General features: G+C 36.6%; 2 protein-coding genes across 6 annotated transcripts; one reads left to right on the top strand and one right to left on the bottom strand.

Moving 5' to 3' along the window:
* Positions 1–1,789: 1,789 nt before the first annotated feature.
* LOC113360549 lies at positions 1,790–9,180 on the bottom strand. The gene is made up of 4 exons (XM_026604053.1): positions 8,166–9,180; positions 6,819–7,719; positions 2,490–2,549; positions 1,790–1,880 (listed from the first exon to the last, which is right to left on the bottom strand). The coding sequence occupies exons 1-4, from the start codon at positions 9,178–9,180 to the stop codon at positions 1,790–1,792; spliced, it is 2,067 nt and encodes a 688-aa protein (XP_026459838.1).
* Positions 9,181–11,510: 2,330 nt separating this feature from the next.
* On the top strand, positions 11,511–18,266 carry LOC113358463 (mitochondrial inner membrane protein OXA1-like). Of its 5 annotated transcripts, none has more exons than XM_026602053.1 (10): positions 11,511–11,689; positions 12,425–12,910; positions 14,421–14,511; positions 15,492–15,539; positions 15,821–15,879; positions 16,332–16,407; positions 16,499–16,630; positions 17,090–17,197; positions 17,487–17,541; positions 17,661–17,945. In XM_026602053.1, exons 2-10 carry the CDS (start codon positions 12,441–12,443, stop codon positions 17,909–17,911), a joined length of 1,290 nt encoding a protein of 429 aa, XP_026457838.1. In that variant the 5' UTR covers positions 11,511–11,689; positions 12,425–12,440; the 3' UTR covers positions 17,912–17,945. The 5 variants fall into 5 exon arrangements, with proteins under 5 accessions (XP_026457838.1, XP_026457835.1, XP_026457837.1 ...); XM_026602050.1 differs by having other exon boundaries at positions 11,511–11,707; XM_026602052.1 differs by having other exon boundaries at positions 11,511–11,707; positions 12,422–12,910.
* The last annotated feature ends 1,530 nt before the right edge of the window (positions 18,267–19,796 follow it).

The raw sequence follows: 19,796 nt of genomic DNA, 5'->3' as shown, positions 1-19,796 counted from the left end.
TGGAAGCTGGTGTTGGAAATGTGAATGAAGATGTTGGAATGCATGGTGCTGTTAAAGATATGCAATCAGTACCAGATGCTGGTGTTGATGAAGCCGTGGAAGCTGGTGTTGGAAATGTGAATGATGATGTTGGAATTAAAAACCTAGATGCTGTTGTGGATGAAGGAATGCAAGCAGCTCCAGATGTTGTAAATGAAGCTGCTGGAGGTTCAGATCATCTCTTTCCCGTCTTATCTGTTGGAGATCCTTCTATAGAAGTTGATGCAAGTGATATTCAGCAAAAGATCCTTGATGAGATGACTGAAGTAGAGCTTCCTTCAATTCCAACAAACAACATCGCAGTTCATTTGAGTATTGGTCAATGTGTGAACTTGGGTAAGAATTTTAATTTTTTTTTCTTCCTTCTGCAATTTTTTTAGTTTTACAGGATGGAGTTCATTCTGAAAAATGAACTCTGACTTTTCAAGCAGAAGTTGGAGTTCATTCTCATGGATGAACTCTGGCTACAAATATAGAAGTTGGAGTTCATTCTGAAAAATGAACTCTGACTTTTCAAGCAGAGGTTGGAGTTCATTCTCATGGATGAACTCTGGATACAAATATAGAAGTTGGAGTTCATTATGAGGGATGAACTCTCACTTTTCAAGCAGAGGTTGGAGTTCATTCTCATGGATGAACTCTGGCTACAAATATAAAAGTTGGAGTTCATTTTGAGGGATGAACTCTGAGTTTTCAAGCAGAGGTTGGAGTTCAATCTCATGGATGAACTCTGGCTACAAATATAAAAGTTGGAGCTCATTTTGAGGGATGAACTCTGACTTTTCATGCACAAGTTGAACTTTGGCAACAATTGATTTATGCTTCTTGAATTATTTTTAACAGCAAGTAACACATATGATATATTCGTGAGAGAAGAGCATGTGAGTCTGCAGCTAATTGATGACAAGAATCAGAAGAATGAAGATTTGAATGATGTATAAGTTGACACCATCATCAAAAATACATTGAAATAGATCAACTGTAGTCCTCCTAGTTTCTCGATTGGGATGACATAGTACCAGCCCACATGTGTCACAAGAAGCAACTAGAATGATTACTAGGTCAAAGAAAGAAAAGACAACTGCAGCAGATGTGGAAACAGCTTCGCAAATAGTTGCGGAATTGAATGAAACATGCCTTGGTTCATCGATGGAGCAGACTCAAAAGACACCAGTGAAAGTAGTACCGGAAGAAAGTAGTATAATGGCTACTAGATCAAACAAACCAGTGAAACCAATAGGGGATGAATTCATATCAGGATCTGATTACAGTTTAAGAAAAACAAGAATCAAATTGAAGTTGTTGAATAAAGAAAAGAAGGTAGTGTCAAAGAAATCACATGAAGCTGATAGAGATAAAAAAGAGAATAAGAATAATGTACAAAAACCTGTTGGTAAGAGGAAAAGAGGATCTGAGCCTGCAAATGTTCAAGGAGCAACACCACAGGCACACCAAGAAGAACGGATTCAATAAGCAGCACCACAGGCTCCTAGGAGAGTAAGACAAGAAATCAAGCCAAATCTACCAGAACTGAGAAGATCTCTTTTTTACCACAAATTTGATAATGCTGCGTTGGCGGTATTTGGTGATTTCTTCCGCAAAGCTATGACTATGTATGTTTATCTTACTAACTCTTTATATGTTTCTCTCAAAAATTCTTTTTTGGTATAAACTTTTGACAGTTCATTTTTCTTTGTATTTTTGCAGTCAAGCAGCTTAGAAAGCAGAGAATCACAAGCAAATTCCAATTTCAGTTCAAGGAAGTGAAATCGTTTCTCTGTTGTTCGATGATTACTTGGACACCACCTTGTTGGACTACTATATATACAGAAAGTATAAAGCTGCAAACAACGACAGAATGCTCAATGATAGCGAGGACAATGAGACTCAAAGAAAGTATATCAACTTCGAGATTATGAATTCAACATCATTCATAAGTGTGTTTCTTCTTATTCATTGATAAAAGTGAACTGTTTGCTTGCAGTTTATCTGATTTAGAGAAAAATGCATGGCTATGAAGGTTATTTGATTTTTATCTATTTGAAGTATATAATGAACTGTATAATCCAGCATGCATGGAATGGACTTCTTATCTAGTTCATTTCTCTTTTTGTTTTTCAGACATATTTTGTGCGGCACAATGAACTGAAGAGAACGGAAGAAGTTGATCAGTTTATAAGAGGCATGAATGACAAAACCCAAAAGCTGCTCATTCCTATGAATACTGACCCACACAGTGGTAATGCAAAATAAAAAAGGCCTCTAGGTGAATACTGGTATCTGCTGGTTTTTGACGTCGGCAACCACACATGGGAGCATTACAACTCCATCAAAAAATGAGAGCTTGGTAAGCAATGCAAGGATGGCGCAAACAGAATGGCTGGTTACTGCATGAAACACATCAACTTGTGGCTACAAGCTCATGGTAGGGAAAGATGCACCAACGTTACCTTTGAAAATCTGTAAGGAGTGCCAGATCAAGGAGCATTCCCAGATTGCATGTTGTACACCTGTTATTGGATCAAGAGAAGTGTCAAGCCAACCACAAACAAGTCGCAGAGTGTGCTTAAGAAAGCTGACATCGTAGAGAAGATGCAAGCAAGAAGAGTTGGGATGGCCTACAAAATTCTTACTACATCAGGAGATGAAGAGAGCTGGGGTGAACATAGAAACTCAGAATACCTTAGCAATTGCTTACTAGAAACAGATTAAACAGACAATTTTTTTTAACTATAGTTAGTATATTGGACAGTAGATTACTTCTTACTACAACAGAAAACTCTTATGTCTAATATCACCTGAATTAGTTTCTAATGTAACTGATACTCTAATATATTTTATATTTTCACCTATAATATTTTGGATAATAGATAATATCAACGTTCTGTCTTATGCCTTGTCTTATTGTCTAATGGATACCTGTTCATTCCAGAAATGAAGTGGGTTCATTCCAGTACTTCAGTGTTTTGTCTTGCTGTCTTATGTATACCAGTTCATTTACCAAATGAACTCTATGGAATACATGCTCATTCCAGTAAATAACCTGATTCAAAAAATATCAGTACATATCCCATTGAATAACATTATCATTTCAGTAACAGTTCTAGGAAAAATTGTGTTCATTCCGGAAAATGAAGTTCATTCCAGAAAATGAACTGATAGAGTGGCAGTTCATTCCAGATAATTAAATACACATCCCATAGAAAATCACATTTAAAAAGGTAGGAAAAATACCATAACCTAAACACCGGTACATACATATCTCATTGAATAACATCAACATTTCAGTAGCATATTAATTCCATAACCTAAATAACGTCTAAAAAAAAATATTTCTAAAAAAAAAGAGTTAATTACAGAAAATGAAGTGCATATCAAAAAGTTTAAAAAAAAGCTACAACCAGTACATAATCAAAAGAAATAGAAGTTCATGAAACATAAAAAAACATAAACTAGAAATAAAAGTTCGGGCATACTACTCCAGCATTAATACACGACAGGTAGCTTTGTTGTGGTTCTCAATCTTCTTGCAATTTGAGCACTTCATAGGCCTCCTCTCCTTCTCATAGGCATTGTGAATACGCTTCTTTGGTGGTCTTCCTAGAGGTGGCCTTGTGTAGATGGGGAAAAACGATTTGCTGGTTTTTACGGGATTGAGGAGAAGACCGTGCAGAGGAGACTCCTTGAACCGGGAAAATGCTCAACCTCACACAGATGTACTGCAAGAAGGGAGTGCTTTAAGTTCGAGAGATCTATCTGTAGGACTCCGACCTAAACCAAGACAATGGTCGTTCAGGAGTCAATTCGGTCACAAGAGAGGATGGGTCGATCTGTAGGAGGGAAGCTGAGAAATGTGTGAGATCAATGGTGATCAAAGATTGTAAGTGTGGTGTGTATTCTGCGTAAAGAAAATAAGATAAGTTCTGATTGAATGCTGAGTTCTTAAGTATTTATGCTTGACCAGAGATTGTTCGTTGTTTCAATCATTATACAGAGACTTATTTATATTGCTAGAATTGTAAACACCTTGATCCCATGAAGTGTGATAGTTGTTGGAGCCAAAGAGTGGGGAAGTGGGAATCGTGTTAAAACCAGTTGCTCATCGTGCGAAGACTTGGTTGGTTTTCTACCCACTACTTTGCTAACTCCTCCAACTGATTTCACGACTTGCTCACATTCTCGTCGTGTGTATGAACACACGTGTCGTAGACCGCCAGACCAAAAACCTAGTTAATATCCCCCATGTGACACGATTGATGTCTCGTGATTGTGGAGCCAGTTGCTGACTTCATAGAACGATGAGTCCTTGTATTGATGAGTCAAACGTGATTTGTAAATGTTCCGAGACTCAATGAATTGAACATGTATGTTGAGACAAAGGTATGGGATAAATGTTGATAACTTAAGGTGAGCAAATTTTGTTGAATCGTTGAATATTGATAGTTGAACCAATATTCCTTAGTTTGAGCAAATGTTGCTCGTTTGATGAATTGTTGGTATCATGATCAAATGAAAATGTTAATTTAAGATGCTGACATCTGAGCCGAGCATAATTATTAAAGTGTTGATCATGGGATCAACTTAAAATTATTAGTGTTTGAATCTGCTCAGAATTATGTTTTTGAAGAGCTCTGGATTCGAAACCCTAATTTTTGATCAATTGATGATTTATTGAAAATCAACCACAGAGTGAAGGAGGGACTGACTACATGGGATGACGAGTCGACCATGTAACGCCCAGATGCTCAAATGAGCAAAATACCAAAGTCTCTTGAAGACCAGTTGATGAAAGGATAATTAAATGCTGGTTTAATCCTTTATTAAAATGGTGCTCCTCTCAGCTTTAGGTGATGAAACCTAATTATGAAGAAATTAGGGACCGGCCAAGAGGGTATGAGACCGACCCTTGGTGGTCGTGAAACTAGCTGATGGTCGTTTGAGTAAACTCCAAGTTGTTTGAGAAGAGTTTGGACCCAATATGAGCAATTGAGAAAATTAGGTCAAAATTATTAAAACATGTGGGACCGGCTATTTGAAATCCCTAGGGCCGGCCTTGGTCGGTCAAGGAGACATGCACGTGTCACCATAATGTCCGTGTCTCAGTCCTGAGAGTTTCGATATTTTCTGATGCGCGTTTGAGCAACATTTTGAGAAAATATGAAGGATTTAGGGTTTTGCTGAGACTGAGGAATCTTCATGAGATGATGAAAAATAATTAATAAAATAGGGGATTGTAAGGTGTGGGACCGGCCACGGCTAGGGCATGGCCGGCCGGCTAGCAAGCTCTGTCCCGCAACACCTTTCCCAATTTTATGTAATTTTAAATATTTTCCCAAATGTGAAGGAAATACCATGAAACTGAGGAATTTCATGAGGTTAGGGAATTTCCATGAGATTATGTGAATAATAATAATAAAATAGGGAGTCATGAAGTGCGGGACCGGCTATGGCCAAGGCATGGTCGTCCGGCCAATGGACACGGTCCCATGGCACTTTCCCTAATTTTATATTATTTTCATGATTTTAGGGAAATATCATGAAATCAAGGAGTTTGTTGAGACTAGGGAATTTCCTCAAAGTGAAGGAGTCTCCATGAGATGAGGGAAACAAATAATATTAAAATAATAAAACAAAGGTATGTGGGACCGCCCACGGCTAGGGCATGGTCGACGGCCAATGAGCCCGGTCCCGTGAGTTTTTCCCTAATTTTATGTAATTTTCATGAGTTCAGGGAAATATCATGAAATCAGGGAATTTTCATGGGATGAGGGAAATAATAACAAGATAATAAGGAATCATGAGGTGTGGGACCGACCACGGCTAGGGCACGACCGGACGGCTAGTAGGCCCGGTCGCACGATACTTTTCCTAATTTTATTATTTTTTTGATACGAGGAAACACCATGAGACTGGGGAGTTTCCTTGAGACGAAGGAGATTTGCTCAAATGAAGGGATTTTCATGAGATCAGGGGAAAATAATAAAATAAAGAATTGGGCGTGGGATTGGCCACGGCGTGACTGGGCGGCCGGTGGGCCCAGTCCCCTAGCGCCTTTGTTAATATTTTATTATTATTTTTTTTTCTTCCTATTTTGCATATGTTCATCGTTCCTTCGTGTTTTGGAATTCTCGTTCGTGCATTCAGGTGCTCGTTTGTGCATTATTGTTGAGTACACTTGCACCATTTTGGTCGGGGCTTACTCGATAGCTGCTCAGGTGCCCGTTCGTTGAATATTTATTACTAACCCATGGAATTCTGCTGGGAAAACCATGAATTGAAGTAATGAAATATTATGAAGAACATAGAATGTTTCAAAATATTCAGCTAGTGAATTTAAAGATTATAAATAATTAATTGATGACTCTATACTAGCAGGCATGATGTCTAGGAGCATTAATTATCTGAGAATTGAGCGATATGAGCTTGTTGAAGCGTCATATTTTCTTTACATAGTCATGGAAAACATTGTTACATCTTGAAGACCTTATTGCTCTATACTAGCAGGTAAGTCGTCTAGGAGACGTCTAATCTTCCGATTCTATATAGAAGCAATTACTAAAATTGCTCAGTATTTATGAGATACGACCTTGCCTTGGCTGAGAGATTAGACATATGTGTATACTCTGAGAGACAATATTCTCAGTCAGAGATTCATGCGGCATGAGCTTTCATGCTTCGATAGGATACATGAGCCTCAATACTGATCTGATTGCTGGATCAGGAGCATTACAATTATGGTTTTACGATTTTAACCCTTGTTGAAAATCCACCATCTACACCTTGGAATACCAGGAAGGACTATATTTTCAGGTTCATACCCTTCTGGCCTGTCGTAGTTGAGAATTGGTTGAATTGCAGGAGCATGGGTATTGCGAAAATGGTTTGAACCAAAGTAAGGCTGAATAAACCTCAAAATATCAGTACCATTCATAGTAATAACAGCATTGGCGTGAGCACAGGGGAAGCCAAACACTTTCCATCTCTGGCAAGTGCACGTCATCTGCATCAGATCAACATCATGAGAGCTAGGAGAGTGAACCTCATATATACCATTACCTGACTCAGTAACATTCCATGGACGACCTATATCGACATGTGACTTGAGTAAAGATTTATAGATGGGAGTCAAACTATCATGATAGGTTCTACAAAGATCACGCCTTTCTGCACTCATCCTCATAATATTTATCTTGATCTCATCAACAAGAGCAGCTGGAGGAAGATCCCTTTCACGATGAATCCAGTTATTGAAAGACTCTGCAATACTTGATGAGTGTGTACCATACCTACATCCTACGAAGAAAGCATTTTCCCAGTGCTTCGGATCGATATTTCTAAGGTACTTGGCAACCCATCCACATCCTATGATGCACATCTCATTCAAAGCAGACTCATATTTGGCAACGTTGTAGCAGTATGCAGCTTTATGGAACAAATCCAGAACTTGTTTATACTTCTCATGTCCTTTCTTGACGGGGAGGTTATTCTTCAAATGATAAAAACAGTAACTATGATAAGAGTTGGGAAAATACTTAGGAATACTTTGCTTCAGACCTTCACGACGATCAATGATAAAGGTGACAGGACGAGAGTCGACACAATGCTGCAAGTTTTCCATGAACCACTCCCAACCTTCAATATCTTCTGAAGGAACTAAAGCAAACGCAAAAGGAAAGAAACCTACAGAATGAAAAAAACACAAAAAGAACTAAAAGTGTCAGTTCGTTAAGAAATCAATACATACAAAAACTTAAACGAAAAAAATGAAGGTTTCATTCTTAAAAACCTTCTTCTTACCAAAATAAAAAAGTAACAGATAAACAAGCAGCATGAATACTTCTTAAAAAATGAAGAACTTAACAAAGTAGAAGATAAAACATAGCAGCAGGAGTTCATTCCCGCTTATGAACATCTAAAAACTTAACAAAAAAATAAGGGTTCATTCTTAAAATGAAGACCTTCTTCTTAACAAAATAACAAAGTAACTGATAGGAAATACTTAACATAGAAGGAGTTCATTCTAAAAAATGAAAAGCCTTAACAGAGAAACTTCATTCATTCACATTGCTCTTTAAAAATCAAACAACAAACTAATATGAGTTATACATAAAAGAAAGGAAATTTACCTTGGTTTCCATTCACACCAGTGGCAGCCATCAATGTTCCCTTGAATCTCCCAGTGAGAAAAGTTGCATCACAGTAAAGCATAGGGCGAATGAACCGGTATCCTTTCATACAGGCAACAAAACATATGAAAAGCCTCTGAAACCGTTTAGTCTCTTTATCATACTCAAACTTAATATAGATGCCAGGACTAGTAGCCTTTATTGCTTCAACATACCAAACAAGATCCGTATAACTTTTTACATCATCGCCATATATCTCTGCCTTAGATGCTCTCTTTCCTTTATAAGCATGATGGTATTTTATGTTAATACCGTAACAACTCTTCACCTGAGCAACCATATCATTAGGCTTTATCGACGGATTTGACTGTATTTGATCCTTGAACAGATGTTTTATCAATTTCTTCTTCACAGGTGGGTCCTTCAGCTTATAAGCACCACCACATTTATGCTCCCCATTGAATTCCTTGATAGCAAAGACACTTTTAGCGGTACCAATTGGAATACAGTGCAGATACCAAGGACATTCTGCATCCCTACTACACTTGCCTGTGAATCCAAGTCTATCATTCTTAACCTTTGCAGCTGAATAACCAAACTTGCTGCAATATTTGCTGACAGCTAAACGAACCTCATCAACACCACCATGAAAAACTTGACCAATACCTTTAAAAATATCCTCCCAACCGTCAGATAAAAGAGGTTTTAATTGCTCATGACCTTCCGTCAGGTATTTAATCTTTGAAGTCTCGGTGAACCCACTACATGATTCATCGTTACTGGGAGACTGCGTCGAAATACCAGATGAATAGCTATAATCACCACCATTAGAAACCTCCTCAACGAACAAATCAAAACTTGGAAATTCCTTTGAACAAGTAGCAACACTTAGACCATGAAGAGAATAATCACAGTTGATGACAACTTTATCAGACCCTTGGCCATGCCTAAATCTTATGCTCTGAGGAGTCAAGTTTCTCCAATAATCACAAACATATATTTTGAGGTCACACATCATAGTATCTAAAGAAACTTCCAATGGAATACCATCCCCTTTGCAATACACGATTGCATAACACTTAGAGGACCATACTGAACCTGAAAAATGAACACACACACAAAAAATAGTTCATCATTAAAATGAAGCTGAAACAAAATAACTTCATTCAATAACATTCTTACAAATAAACAAAGCATCGACACTACTTCTTCCTTAACAAAATAAATAGTTCATTCCAAGAATGAAGCCTTGAAAAATAGAATGACTTCATTCATTAACATCCTAAACAGATAAACAAAAGCAGCAACAGTATTATTCCATGACAAAAAAAGAAGTTCATTCTCGGAATGAAAGTGTAACAGAATAACACTAATAGCTTCTTCCTTAACAAATTAGCTTCATTCAATAACATTCTAACAGATAAATAAAGAGTTCATTCCAAGAACGAAGCCTTAAAAACAGAATGACTTCATTCATTAACATCCTAGACAGATAAACAAAGAAACAACAATACTTCTTCCATGACAAAAGAAGAGTTCATTTTTGGAATGAAGCCGTAACGCTATTAATAGATTATTCCTTAACAAAAATAAAGAATTCATTCCAAAAATGAAGAGTTCATTCTTGGAATGAAGCCGTAACGCTATTAATCCAAGAATGAAGCCTTAAAAACAGAATGACTTCATTCATTAACATCCTAAACAGATAAACAAAGCCGCAACTCTACTTCTTCCATGACAAAAGAATAGTTCATTATTGGAATGAAGCCTTAACATAACGACTTCATCTTAAAATTCAAAGAAAAACTTAGTTGATCTATAGAATTACTTCAAATAAAGGAAAGGATTAGCGTGAAAAATCACCAGCAACAAGAAGAATTCAAACCAAAGCTCCAAAAAAACACCGATCTCCGAATCTGTAATTCCAAAAAATCAACTCCAACCGAATCAATCTTCAAAAATCCTAGAATCAATCTTCAAAAACCTCGAACCAAATCTCCAAAAAGCCTCGAATCAATCTTCAAAAAGCCTTGAATCTTCAAAAGATCTGTAATTCCAAATCAAACTCCGTAATCAAATTAACTCTGTAATCAAATCAATCTTCATAACCAAGTTAATCTGCTGTAAATCGAATTGATCTTGGTATCAAAAACGAAATTGAGGAAGAATTCGTAAACCCTAGAAGAAAATTTTCTGCAGCAAAAGAAGTAATCCACAGATCTGAGTAGGAGAGAGAGAAATAATCTGAAACTGATTCTTGTTGTTTACTGTTTATATATGTCGGTAAAAGGACCAAACAATAAAATTTTAGGACCAAACAATAAATGTTGCACGTGCAGGGGTGTTTTGGTAACAGAAAAACAATATTCCGTGTGGGTGGACAAAATCCTAGGATCAAACTATAATTTTCAGGACCAAACTATAATTTATATTTCCAAAATGGACCAAACAGACAATTGACTAGGTCAATTGGACTAGATTGTCTCTAATATATTATTTCTAGGACTAATAGGTATTTCCTACTACTTATATTAGAGGCGAGATGTAGTTATTTCGTAGAGCCCAACTTAGACGAGATTTCTTATCCTTTCCTGCTTTTTAAACCTTTACTTTGGATGCAAAACCTCAGGTTATCTAATTTGTTTATCTTGGGAGGGGTTTATTGTGCATTAATGTTAGCGTTGAATAGGCGAATATGCATGTATGGATACAGGGTTCATGATTCCCACCGAATCTCCGTTGATGTTCTTCCAAAAAAAAAAAAAAGAAACAAACTAACTTTTTCATGTTTCGGTGATCAATAAACTTTCTTTGATTTTTAGGTCAACAAGATTAAAGATATATTAATTAATTGAATTAACACTAATTAATCAGGAATAAAATACTTAATACTGAAAATAAATAGTTAAAATCGATGTCATTATAGTATAGTAGTAAAGTCTGGGTGATAAGTACCCGTGACTTGAATTCGAAATTCGCAAATGTAAATATCAAACAGAATTGATTAACGTAGAGTGAATTTACACCGCGGGGCGCACCGTGGGTGTGCATGTGAGAGGGACCGGTGGGGATCACTTCTGCCCGCACCTATTCCGATGCTAAACATGCGCATCCGGACCGTCCATTGCCCTCTCGATGCGCCCCGCGGTGTAATGCTTCGGTCAACGTATCAGAGCTGAATACCAAATTCTTTACGATGAATCGAGAAAATAGATGGTTAAAAGAGATTTTCGAGTTTACTTCAATGGCTCGATTTTGTGTTTTAGTGGTAGCCCTCGAACAAATAGGGTAAACCTCAAACTGTCCACGCATAAGTTGGTACCCTTGTAGCAGTCTTGCAAATGAAACCGCCACTGCTACTAGGGGAGAACTCCTGAGGACATATTTGTCATTTGATACCTTAAACTCAAGGCCATAGCTCGCGAGAAAGGAGAGAGCTTTGTAGCAGAAGAACTGGAAGTGGTTCTTTCGATTTGTTTCTGAGACTGCTCGGAGAAAAACAACACGATATTATCTTTGAGAAGGTGCACATCATATTATTCGTAAGTCTTTAATTTTATCAATATTTTTAAGTTTTGTTAGTATCGCGCCATCAAATACTCAGTTGATCTGCTTTCTGGTACTTCTGATTTAATCCAAAAAGTTCTCTTTTTTATGGTTTAAATTATCTCTTTTTATTCTTAACTGATTCAGTCAAAGAACATGTAATGTGTGAAATCAGTGATTCATATTCAATACGTTCATCAATAGCATTTTAGCCTAATATTTGAATGAATCAGTGGTGCGTATAATTCACTAAGATTGGACTATGCTTCTTATTTTTTCATGGATTACTGGTGTTTGCGGTGGGGAGAATGAATCATCTATTCAACCACCAAGTTGTTATTTAGGGTTTAGGGTTTTTATTTTTTTTGGCTGGCCATTTCCTAATTTCGTCTGTTTGAAATGTCAAAGATCTCGATGTTCAGTTTAAGTCGCTTCTATCACAGATCAAAGGTATTCACTTTGTTGTTTCTTTTGTAATCAGTTGCGAAATACCAAATAGTTTAAAACATGTTAAAATTTTCAATTTGTCTCCTGTAGATCACTCATTTATGTAAAGCTTTGGGACGCTAATTTCCCGCCTCATAAACTAATTGAAATCTAATTAAATATGTTTGATTTTGAGATAATATTACTTGACTTGTTTCAGGAGTGTTCTTCTTTTGATATTATGATAGTTCCCTTGCAATTTCAACAACCACCTTTTCTTTTAGCAGGGCACATTTTTGAAAAATGGCTTGCAGGAGGAGTATCTCCACAAGGGTCATCTTGTTCTCGAAGCGGTTGCACCCGTCTTTTGGATACATTACTCATAAGGATGATGATAACAAGTGCCAACCGCCTGCTATAGATCCATCTCGACCCACAGTTAGTAACCCCGTGCAACGTAAAAATACCTGTATGAACAATATATTTGCTGGGTTAGGGGCTTTCCAAAGGGGAGGATCTTCTTCCTTCTCGTTTGTTCCTGGAATTGGTTCCTCATTCTGTAGTTATTCTACTGGTGCAATTGGAGGAGGCTCAGATAAAATAGAGTACATTGGTGATGTTACTGAAATTCTAACAGAAACGAGTGCGGAACTTGCAGCATCTCAGGTCCCTGTTGTAAGTGAAGTTAGTATTGCAGCTGCCGATTCGTTCTTCTCTATAGCAGCATTACAACATCTGATTGATTTTAATCATTCTATGACTGGCTTTGATTGGTAATTAATTGGCTTGCCTCTGTTTTGCTCATTTGAACTATGTTTGTTCTTCCTATGCTGATTGCTTTTCATTCTTAAGGATAATCTTACGGTTGGTGATTCTGCTTAGTGTGTGGCTGCTATATTTTCTCCTTAGCCACTTGAAGAAATTCACATGTTGTTAAAGGGTATTGCTCATTGCCGATGTCTTATCTATAAAGTTGCGACTGTTTTGTGGTTTTTCCATTTTGTATTTATGATCCTTTGATGAAATGAAAGTAATACCTGTAACTCAGAATAAGTCAGGATTATATTGCCATCTAGAAGTATAATCAATTACGGTACTGTACTAATGTTAAAAATAGGGCATTTTGCTGCTTCAGATTGGAACCTTGGAATACTTTTAATAGATATATTTTTGTTTTTCGTCTTTGGGCACAATAGGTTGCATATTATATAGGGCTCTGTTATTCAGGAGTTTTTGTTTCCTCTGATTAGATTTATGGAATGATGTTATGACCTTCCAGTGACAATTTTACTAGATATATTTGTATCTTTTTGGAGTTCTCAGATGCATGACAAGATTAATTTAACTTTTGATGGTGCATAATTCTATTCAATACGCCATTGTATATTGTATCTGTTAGTAAGAAAAACCTTCTTATTGACTGTTATATTAGATTTATAAGTAACAGAGATCAAGAAATTGTTCTCACAAGCAAGAAATGTACTTAAATATCTCATCACTTGTGTTTGAGTGAATCTGTTACTGTTTGAAAGGTGAAGGAAGATAGGGTACTTATGTGATATTAGAGAGGTATAGATTAGCAGGAGTATGAGTTTGTAGTAGGAGTTTTAGACAACCATGGACGGAAAAGTGTGTCCAAATCTTCCATGATACTAGTCCTTCAATCTTAAGTACTGTGTAGTGAGAGTTTGTTGGAGTTTTAGACAACCATAGACCGAAAGTGTGTTCAGATCTTTGTTTACTTGTCGTAAATTTTGGTGACAGTAAAAGGGATATACTCAACAACGAATGACATAGTAGGAAACTGCAAGAAAAATCTAGAACATTAATGAACTAAAAAACACTCCGAAGAAACTCAGCTGCACCTTTTTCTACTGTACAAGTCTTCACTAAAAGATATTATTCCGAGGAAGTTCATTTCCTTGTAGCCAATACCATAGTAGAATAATGTTTCATGGGGTGTAGTAGGACCTTGCTCTCATAGCAATTGATGTTGACGTATTCTAACTCAAGGTTTAAAATTTTTGTTAGACAGGTTGTTTCCATTAGAATTTTATAAGAAGGGTAACTACAGAGCACAGAACATGAACTGCATCCAATTTTATTATTCCGGACATGGTACTACAGATCTACAATGTAAAGCATACCTTATTGACTAGTGAAACGTTGTTGGTAGACATCGCTTGTAATTTTTTACAGTGTAGCATAGAATCTTTCTTTCTGCGCTGCATCTTATCTGGATTCAATATTTATTCTAAACAAAACATATCTTTTCTTTTCTAGGTGGGCATCTATAGCATTTACAACACTTATGATTCGATTGGTCACACTTCCATTATCAATTCATCAGCTGAAAGCCTCTGCGAAACTTTCTGTGAGTGGCACTGAGTTTCAGTTCTGTCCTAATTATTGTTCTAAGATATATATAAATGTTGGGAATGAACATTTCTCATTGGTTGGTTGATTTAGTGTGAAACTTGAAAGATGTATTAAGTTACCTGGTGGTTGTTTATGTCTGGCTTAATTGTCTCATTTGAATCTGGCTTATCACACCTGAATCTGACTTATTACATTTGACTCTGAAACTTTTAAATCCAGTCAAATATGTGCCTGGAGATTCAGGTGCAAAGTTGTATCTGAATCATATACCTCATGAGGTATGAGCCGAGTCAGATCAGATCCTGAGTCAGCAAAAAGAAGTTGCTAAGGCATGTAAGGCTTCCAATTTGTTGATCGCTTAGGGTTGGGGTTGTTTTATCTTTCTCATAGTAGGCTGTCAATCATTTCTCGCAGAAACTGTTTTTTCTTTCATTGTATTCTTAATTTGGTTTACAGGCTCGTTAAGTGTTATGTATCACGCGCATGGGAGGTTATCTATATCACTTATCAGAATGGCAGGATCACTATTCATAACATGAATATAGAGAAAGTGATCGCCCGAGTGAAAATGAACTAGGACTCTGAAACTCTTTTGGTTAGATCTGAATTACAGTTGTATATGCTATGCTAATTTAGTAGACATGGTCGTCCTACTAATTGTACTTTCTTTTTCTTTTATATTGAATTTGATAGCTTCATTATCATAACCGGTCCAACAATTTACAAAAATGGTTTCAACACCTTCCATCACTTGAGTTCTCTTTTTGCCTTTTTAAGCAGTGCATGTCCATGCCCAGTTTTGACAAGTCATATCTGCAAGCTGTTATGTTCCTCCATCATGTTTGATAGGAAATTCTATCATGATGTAGTCGATGATCATCAACATTTTATGTATTCTTTTTAAGTCTGTCATTAATATTTTTTTTTATTTTTTTTTGCATTCCGTTGTTGCTGATTCATGTTTATTATATGTAGTTGATGAAACCAGAGTTGGAAGCATTGAAAGCTGAGATGCAGAATATGGTATGGATCACATTGATGCAATTTATTACAAAATTAGCCAAGAACCTTGATTCAGCGATTCTATATTAGCATTCCATCCTGTGAATTAAACTTGAAATTAATCTCTTGTAATATTATTTTGTATTAATAAGAGTTTAGGGCGCAAATTCCATGCATTTTTTATTTTACCAGGACAATCTTGGTATACTATTTTCCCCATGGCCACCGTGGACTTGCATATAAAGCTACTGAACTGGTATGTTGTCAATTTTTCATCAACAATGCTTTTTGTATTTTTTCAGGCAATGGATCCTAAACTTCATGCTGAAGGTCAGAGACGAATGAAGGCTCTGTTCAAAAAGTAAACTACTTATTGTTTACGGGATTGAGAGAAACCTACTATTATTGTTTGTTTGTGTCCCTATATCCTACTAGGTCCCCCACCATTGTCTTATCAGAGTAAAACATAAAATTACTCACACGCCAGTACATACTATTCAATTTATTTCGAATATTTATGGCACCACCTGACCACAAAATCTATATTTTTTTCCCTTGCTACACAGAAATTGTGTGAAATGGTAAAAATGGAAACTAAACTCCTTGACCTTGTACTGTTTGACCGAATCATCTGATTCTGAAACTTAAGAATGATTAGGTGAGTTTTGACCCAGATTACACCACTACTAAACACAGCATGCAAGTGTTCCTTATTTGGTAATAGACTAATAGCTTACAACTTGTTTAAAGCTGATAACCACTTTTTCTCTATCCTACCCATCTTCGTTGTGCTTACCTACTCTAATTCTGCAGGCATGGCGTTAGTCCATTTACTCCGATGAAGGGTCTTTTAATCCAAGGTCCCATCATGATCAGTTTTTTCCTGGCTGTAAGTGCTTTAGAATAGACAACACTTGCTTTGGGTTATATTTTAGCCAATCTAAATAGTATGTCATTTCTTTGGTCGTTGTTTGTTGTAGATTAATAACATGGTAGAGAAAGTTCCATCTTTTAAAGAGGGTGGAGTACTTTGGTTTACTGACCTCACAACTCCAGATTCGTTATACATCTTTCCGATGTTGACAGCACTGTCCTTCTTGCTTACAGTTGAGGTAGGCATCTGTGTCCCTTTAACCAAGTAATTTTAGCTTCTCTAAGGCATCTAATGCCTTATACTGTATAGACGCTCAAGTTTTTCCTTTTAAGCTTTTCTTTTATATTGAAAGGAACTGATATCTGGCTTAGAAAGATATGTGTTTATATGACGTCAGATATCATGTTAGCATTCCTTAACTCACATATCCTTACCTGTGTAAAACATACTTACAATTACTCGATTAAAATATTGCTCTTGATAAACTCTCGACTTTGGGAAGCTTCATTCACAGTTTCAATCCAAATGCTGATGCAATATTCAGTCTGTAGCGTCATGCTTTTAACTGTAATAATATCTTGAGTATGAATATAGCCAACCAGTGATCAAGTCAGTATTATATATGGGGAAACTATTTCATGTCGTATGTCCAAGATATACTGTTATTTTTATTAATTAATGGTTGTGCTTCTCGTAGTGCAATATGCAAGAGGGTATGGAAGGCAATCCTAATGCTGGCATGATGAAGAACTTCTCTAGGCTTATTGCTGTTGTTACAGTTCCCTTTACGATGAGTTTTCCCAAGGTATGTTAGTTCATTTTTGCTTCTAGAATCCAATCTAAAAAGTTTGATTCTGATAAGACAGATTTTTCTTTCTTATTGTTATTTTAGGTTGCAAAAGTAAAAATATAGGATTAGCAATTGCTAATTGAACATACAAAAATATCTTTAAATTGAAGTAGGCGCTTAGCGTTTCTTTTTCTTTTTGATACAATGTTTAAAGTTCTTTTAGAATGTTGAAATTCGACAAAGCAAAATGTTACAAGTTTCGAAAATTGAAGCAGTCACATCTTTGGGAATATGTTTTATGCAGGCAATATTCTGTTACTGGGTTACCTCCAACACCTTTTCACTTATCTATGGACTAGGTGAGTTCAGCACTTAACTTTTTTAAGAAGGCTGTTTCTTGTCCATTTTTCTTTTTGAAGTTTATGTTATTTTCTATTTTTGACTAACATTTGATCTATGCATTTATTCCTCTTATTAGTTATTAAGCGTCCTCAGGTGAGAAATGTTCTCGGACTTCCTGATCTGCCCCCACCATCCACTACCTCTACCCCACAGCAATCGATTTCTGAACTCTACAAAAGTTTCACAGCTAAACAGGCACCTCCTGCATTAATCGCGGAGCCAGAAAAAATTCCTGAGTGCAAACCAACATCGTCTTCAGTAATGAGCCAGCGGATTAGAAGTTTAGAAAAAAAAGTTAAGGGAAAAAAGAAAAATAAGAAGAGGTGAGCTGCCCAACCTTTTATTTCCTTGGAAGTGTAACTGTCATAATTTATTGGATAGACATGTTGCTGCATTAAGCTGGTATGGTGAACCAAATAAAGGAAAAAATCCAACAGTTAAATTAATTTTGTGAGCAGTAGAAAAAATCTAAAGATTGTAGTATAGGGTTCAGTCAATGCCCGAGAATGCAGTAGTTGTCGCGTATATCTTATTTTTGAGAGCGGGAGAAATTATCAGTTGTATTTATTTATTTCTTTTCGATGGGAAAAAAGAAAGAGATGATTGCAGTTGCTCCCCTTTATATTTTTATAATTTTTTTATTTTAATTTGTTCTAGTGGGGTTTCAAACTCTATGAACTAATATCTTGTTGGCTTGTTTTACTGAAACTGATTGCAAACAGACGTAGGACGGATCTTCACTTTCGTTTGGGTATTTGTAGTACAAATTGGTTAGGTTACTTGGGACCTAGGACGGATATTACCGAAACTCTTGGTTTTCAAGGAAACGTGGAAACATCTGTGTTGCAATAAATGCTTTTTTTAAGTTCCCCGCAGTAGGAAAAGTGTTGTGCTTTAACAAAATTAATACAGTAATTACAGTTCCGAAAAGACAAAAAAAATTGTAGTCCTAGTATGCTGGCTATGACCAGTCGGGCAAGTGGCACACAATGATTGCGCGTTACAGTGTTGTCGGCCAAGTCAGTGTCCGACAATGATTGCGCCATACTGCATAGATTGTCAGGTGCTGAAATAGCAAGACCGTACAGAGCCAGTGACACGCAAAAGAAGCTACACTGTAAAGACATTTGGCTAAGTAATGAAGCTTATTGGCCGACACAATGAAGCTTCATTGAGGAAAAGGAATGGCAAAGCCAAAATGACAAGATGCAACATGCGATGTTGGCATTAAGGCATATCCATGGAATTGAGTGAAGGATTGTCCGTGCATTAGCTTAGAGCAAGAAGTTTGCAGGGCCAAGATGGCTGAGCATTAGATCAAGGCCGAGTTCAGTAAAGCGCAATAGTTGTGCAATACGGCTCAAGTGACGGTTAGGAGTTGGTTGCGGGACTCACAAGTATGCCAATGACGCGGGACAAGGTAGAAAAGTTATAAAGCAAGTTTATAAGCGTGAGAGAATGTTCATAACTGCTAGAGAATATGTGTTGGATGATGACGCCAGTTTAAAAAGAACTTGCCAGTTACCACAATTATAGGCGGTTATGGAACTACTTTATGGGACAAATGGATGTCCCATGCGTGTGCAACAGTTGTACACGGTTTTCGGCCAGCAAATCTGTTGTATAAATAGTCCTAAGGCATGGGAAAATCAGTAAGCTTACATAGGAGAGTGTGAGACTCAAATTAAGAGAGTTTTTGTAAGGCTAAGGCTTGGTTCAAGAGGAACAAGTCTGTGTAAGTCCCTAGGCTGGGAGGTTTTATATTTCTTCCTTTTGATGCAATAAAATGTGAAAAAGCGGGGGTCTAACAACCTCACCCTATATTTCGCTTAGCAATCTGTATGGACTAACTCCAATATACTTACAAGAGAATCAACTAGACAGTTAGACTCAATCTTAAGAAAAGTATATCAAAGAGCTATATCTCAATTTCTCAATTCAATCCGCAATCAAACAAATAAGAATTTGCGAGCCTGATTGAATATAAGAGAAATAACTTGAACGGTACCAAAAATCAACGTTCAAGGATCAAACAATTTCAATCAACAACCAAGGGTTGGATTTACCAATTGATCGATTCAACGCATAACCTGTGATATTTCAATTATATAACAAAATATAATGCGAAAAAGAAATAACACAAACATCAGAAGTTTTGTTAACGAGGAAACCGCAAATGCAGAAAAACCCGGGACCTAGTCCAGATTGAACA

The sequence above is a fragment of the Papaver somniferum genome, chromosome 3, assembly GCF_003573695.1.
Source record: "Papaver somniferum cultivar HN1 chromosome 3, ASM357369v1, whole genome shotgun sequence".
In the NCBI taxonomy this organism is placed as follows: domain Eukaryota; kingdom Viridiplantae; phylum Streptophyta; class Magnoliopsida; order Ranunculales; family Papaveraceae; genus Papaver; species Papaver somniferum.
Note: the sequence above shows the minus strand (reverse complement) of the source record. Positions and strands in the feature narration are given on the sequence as shown.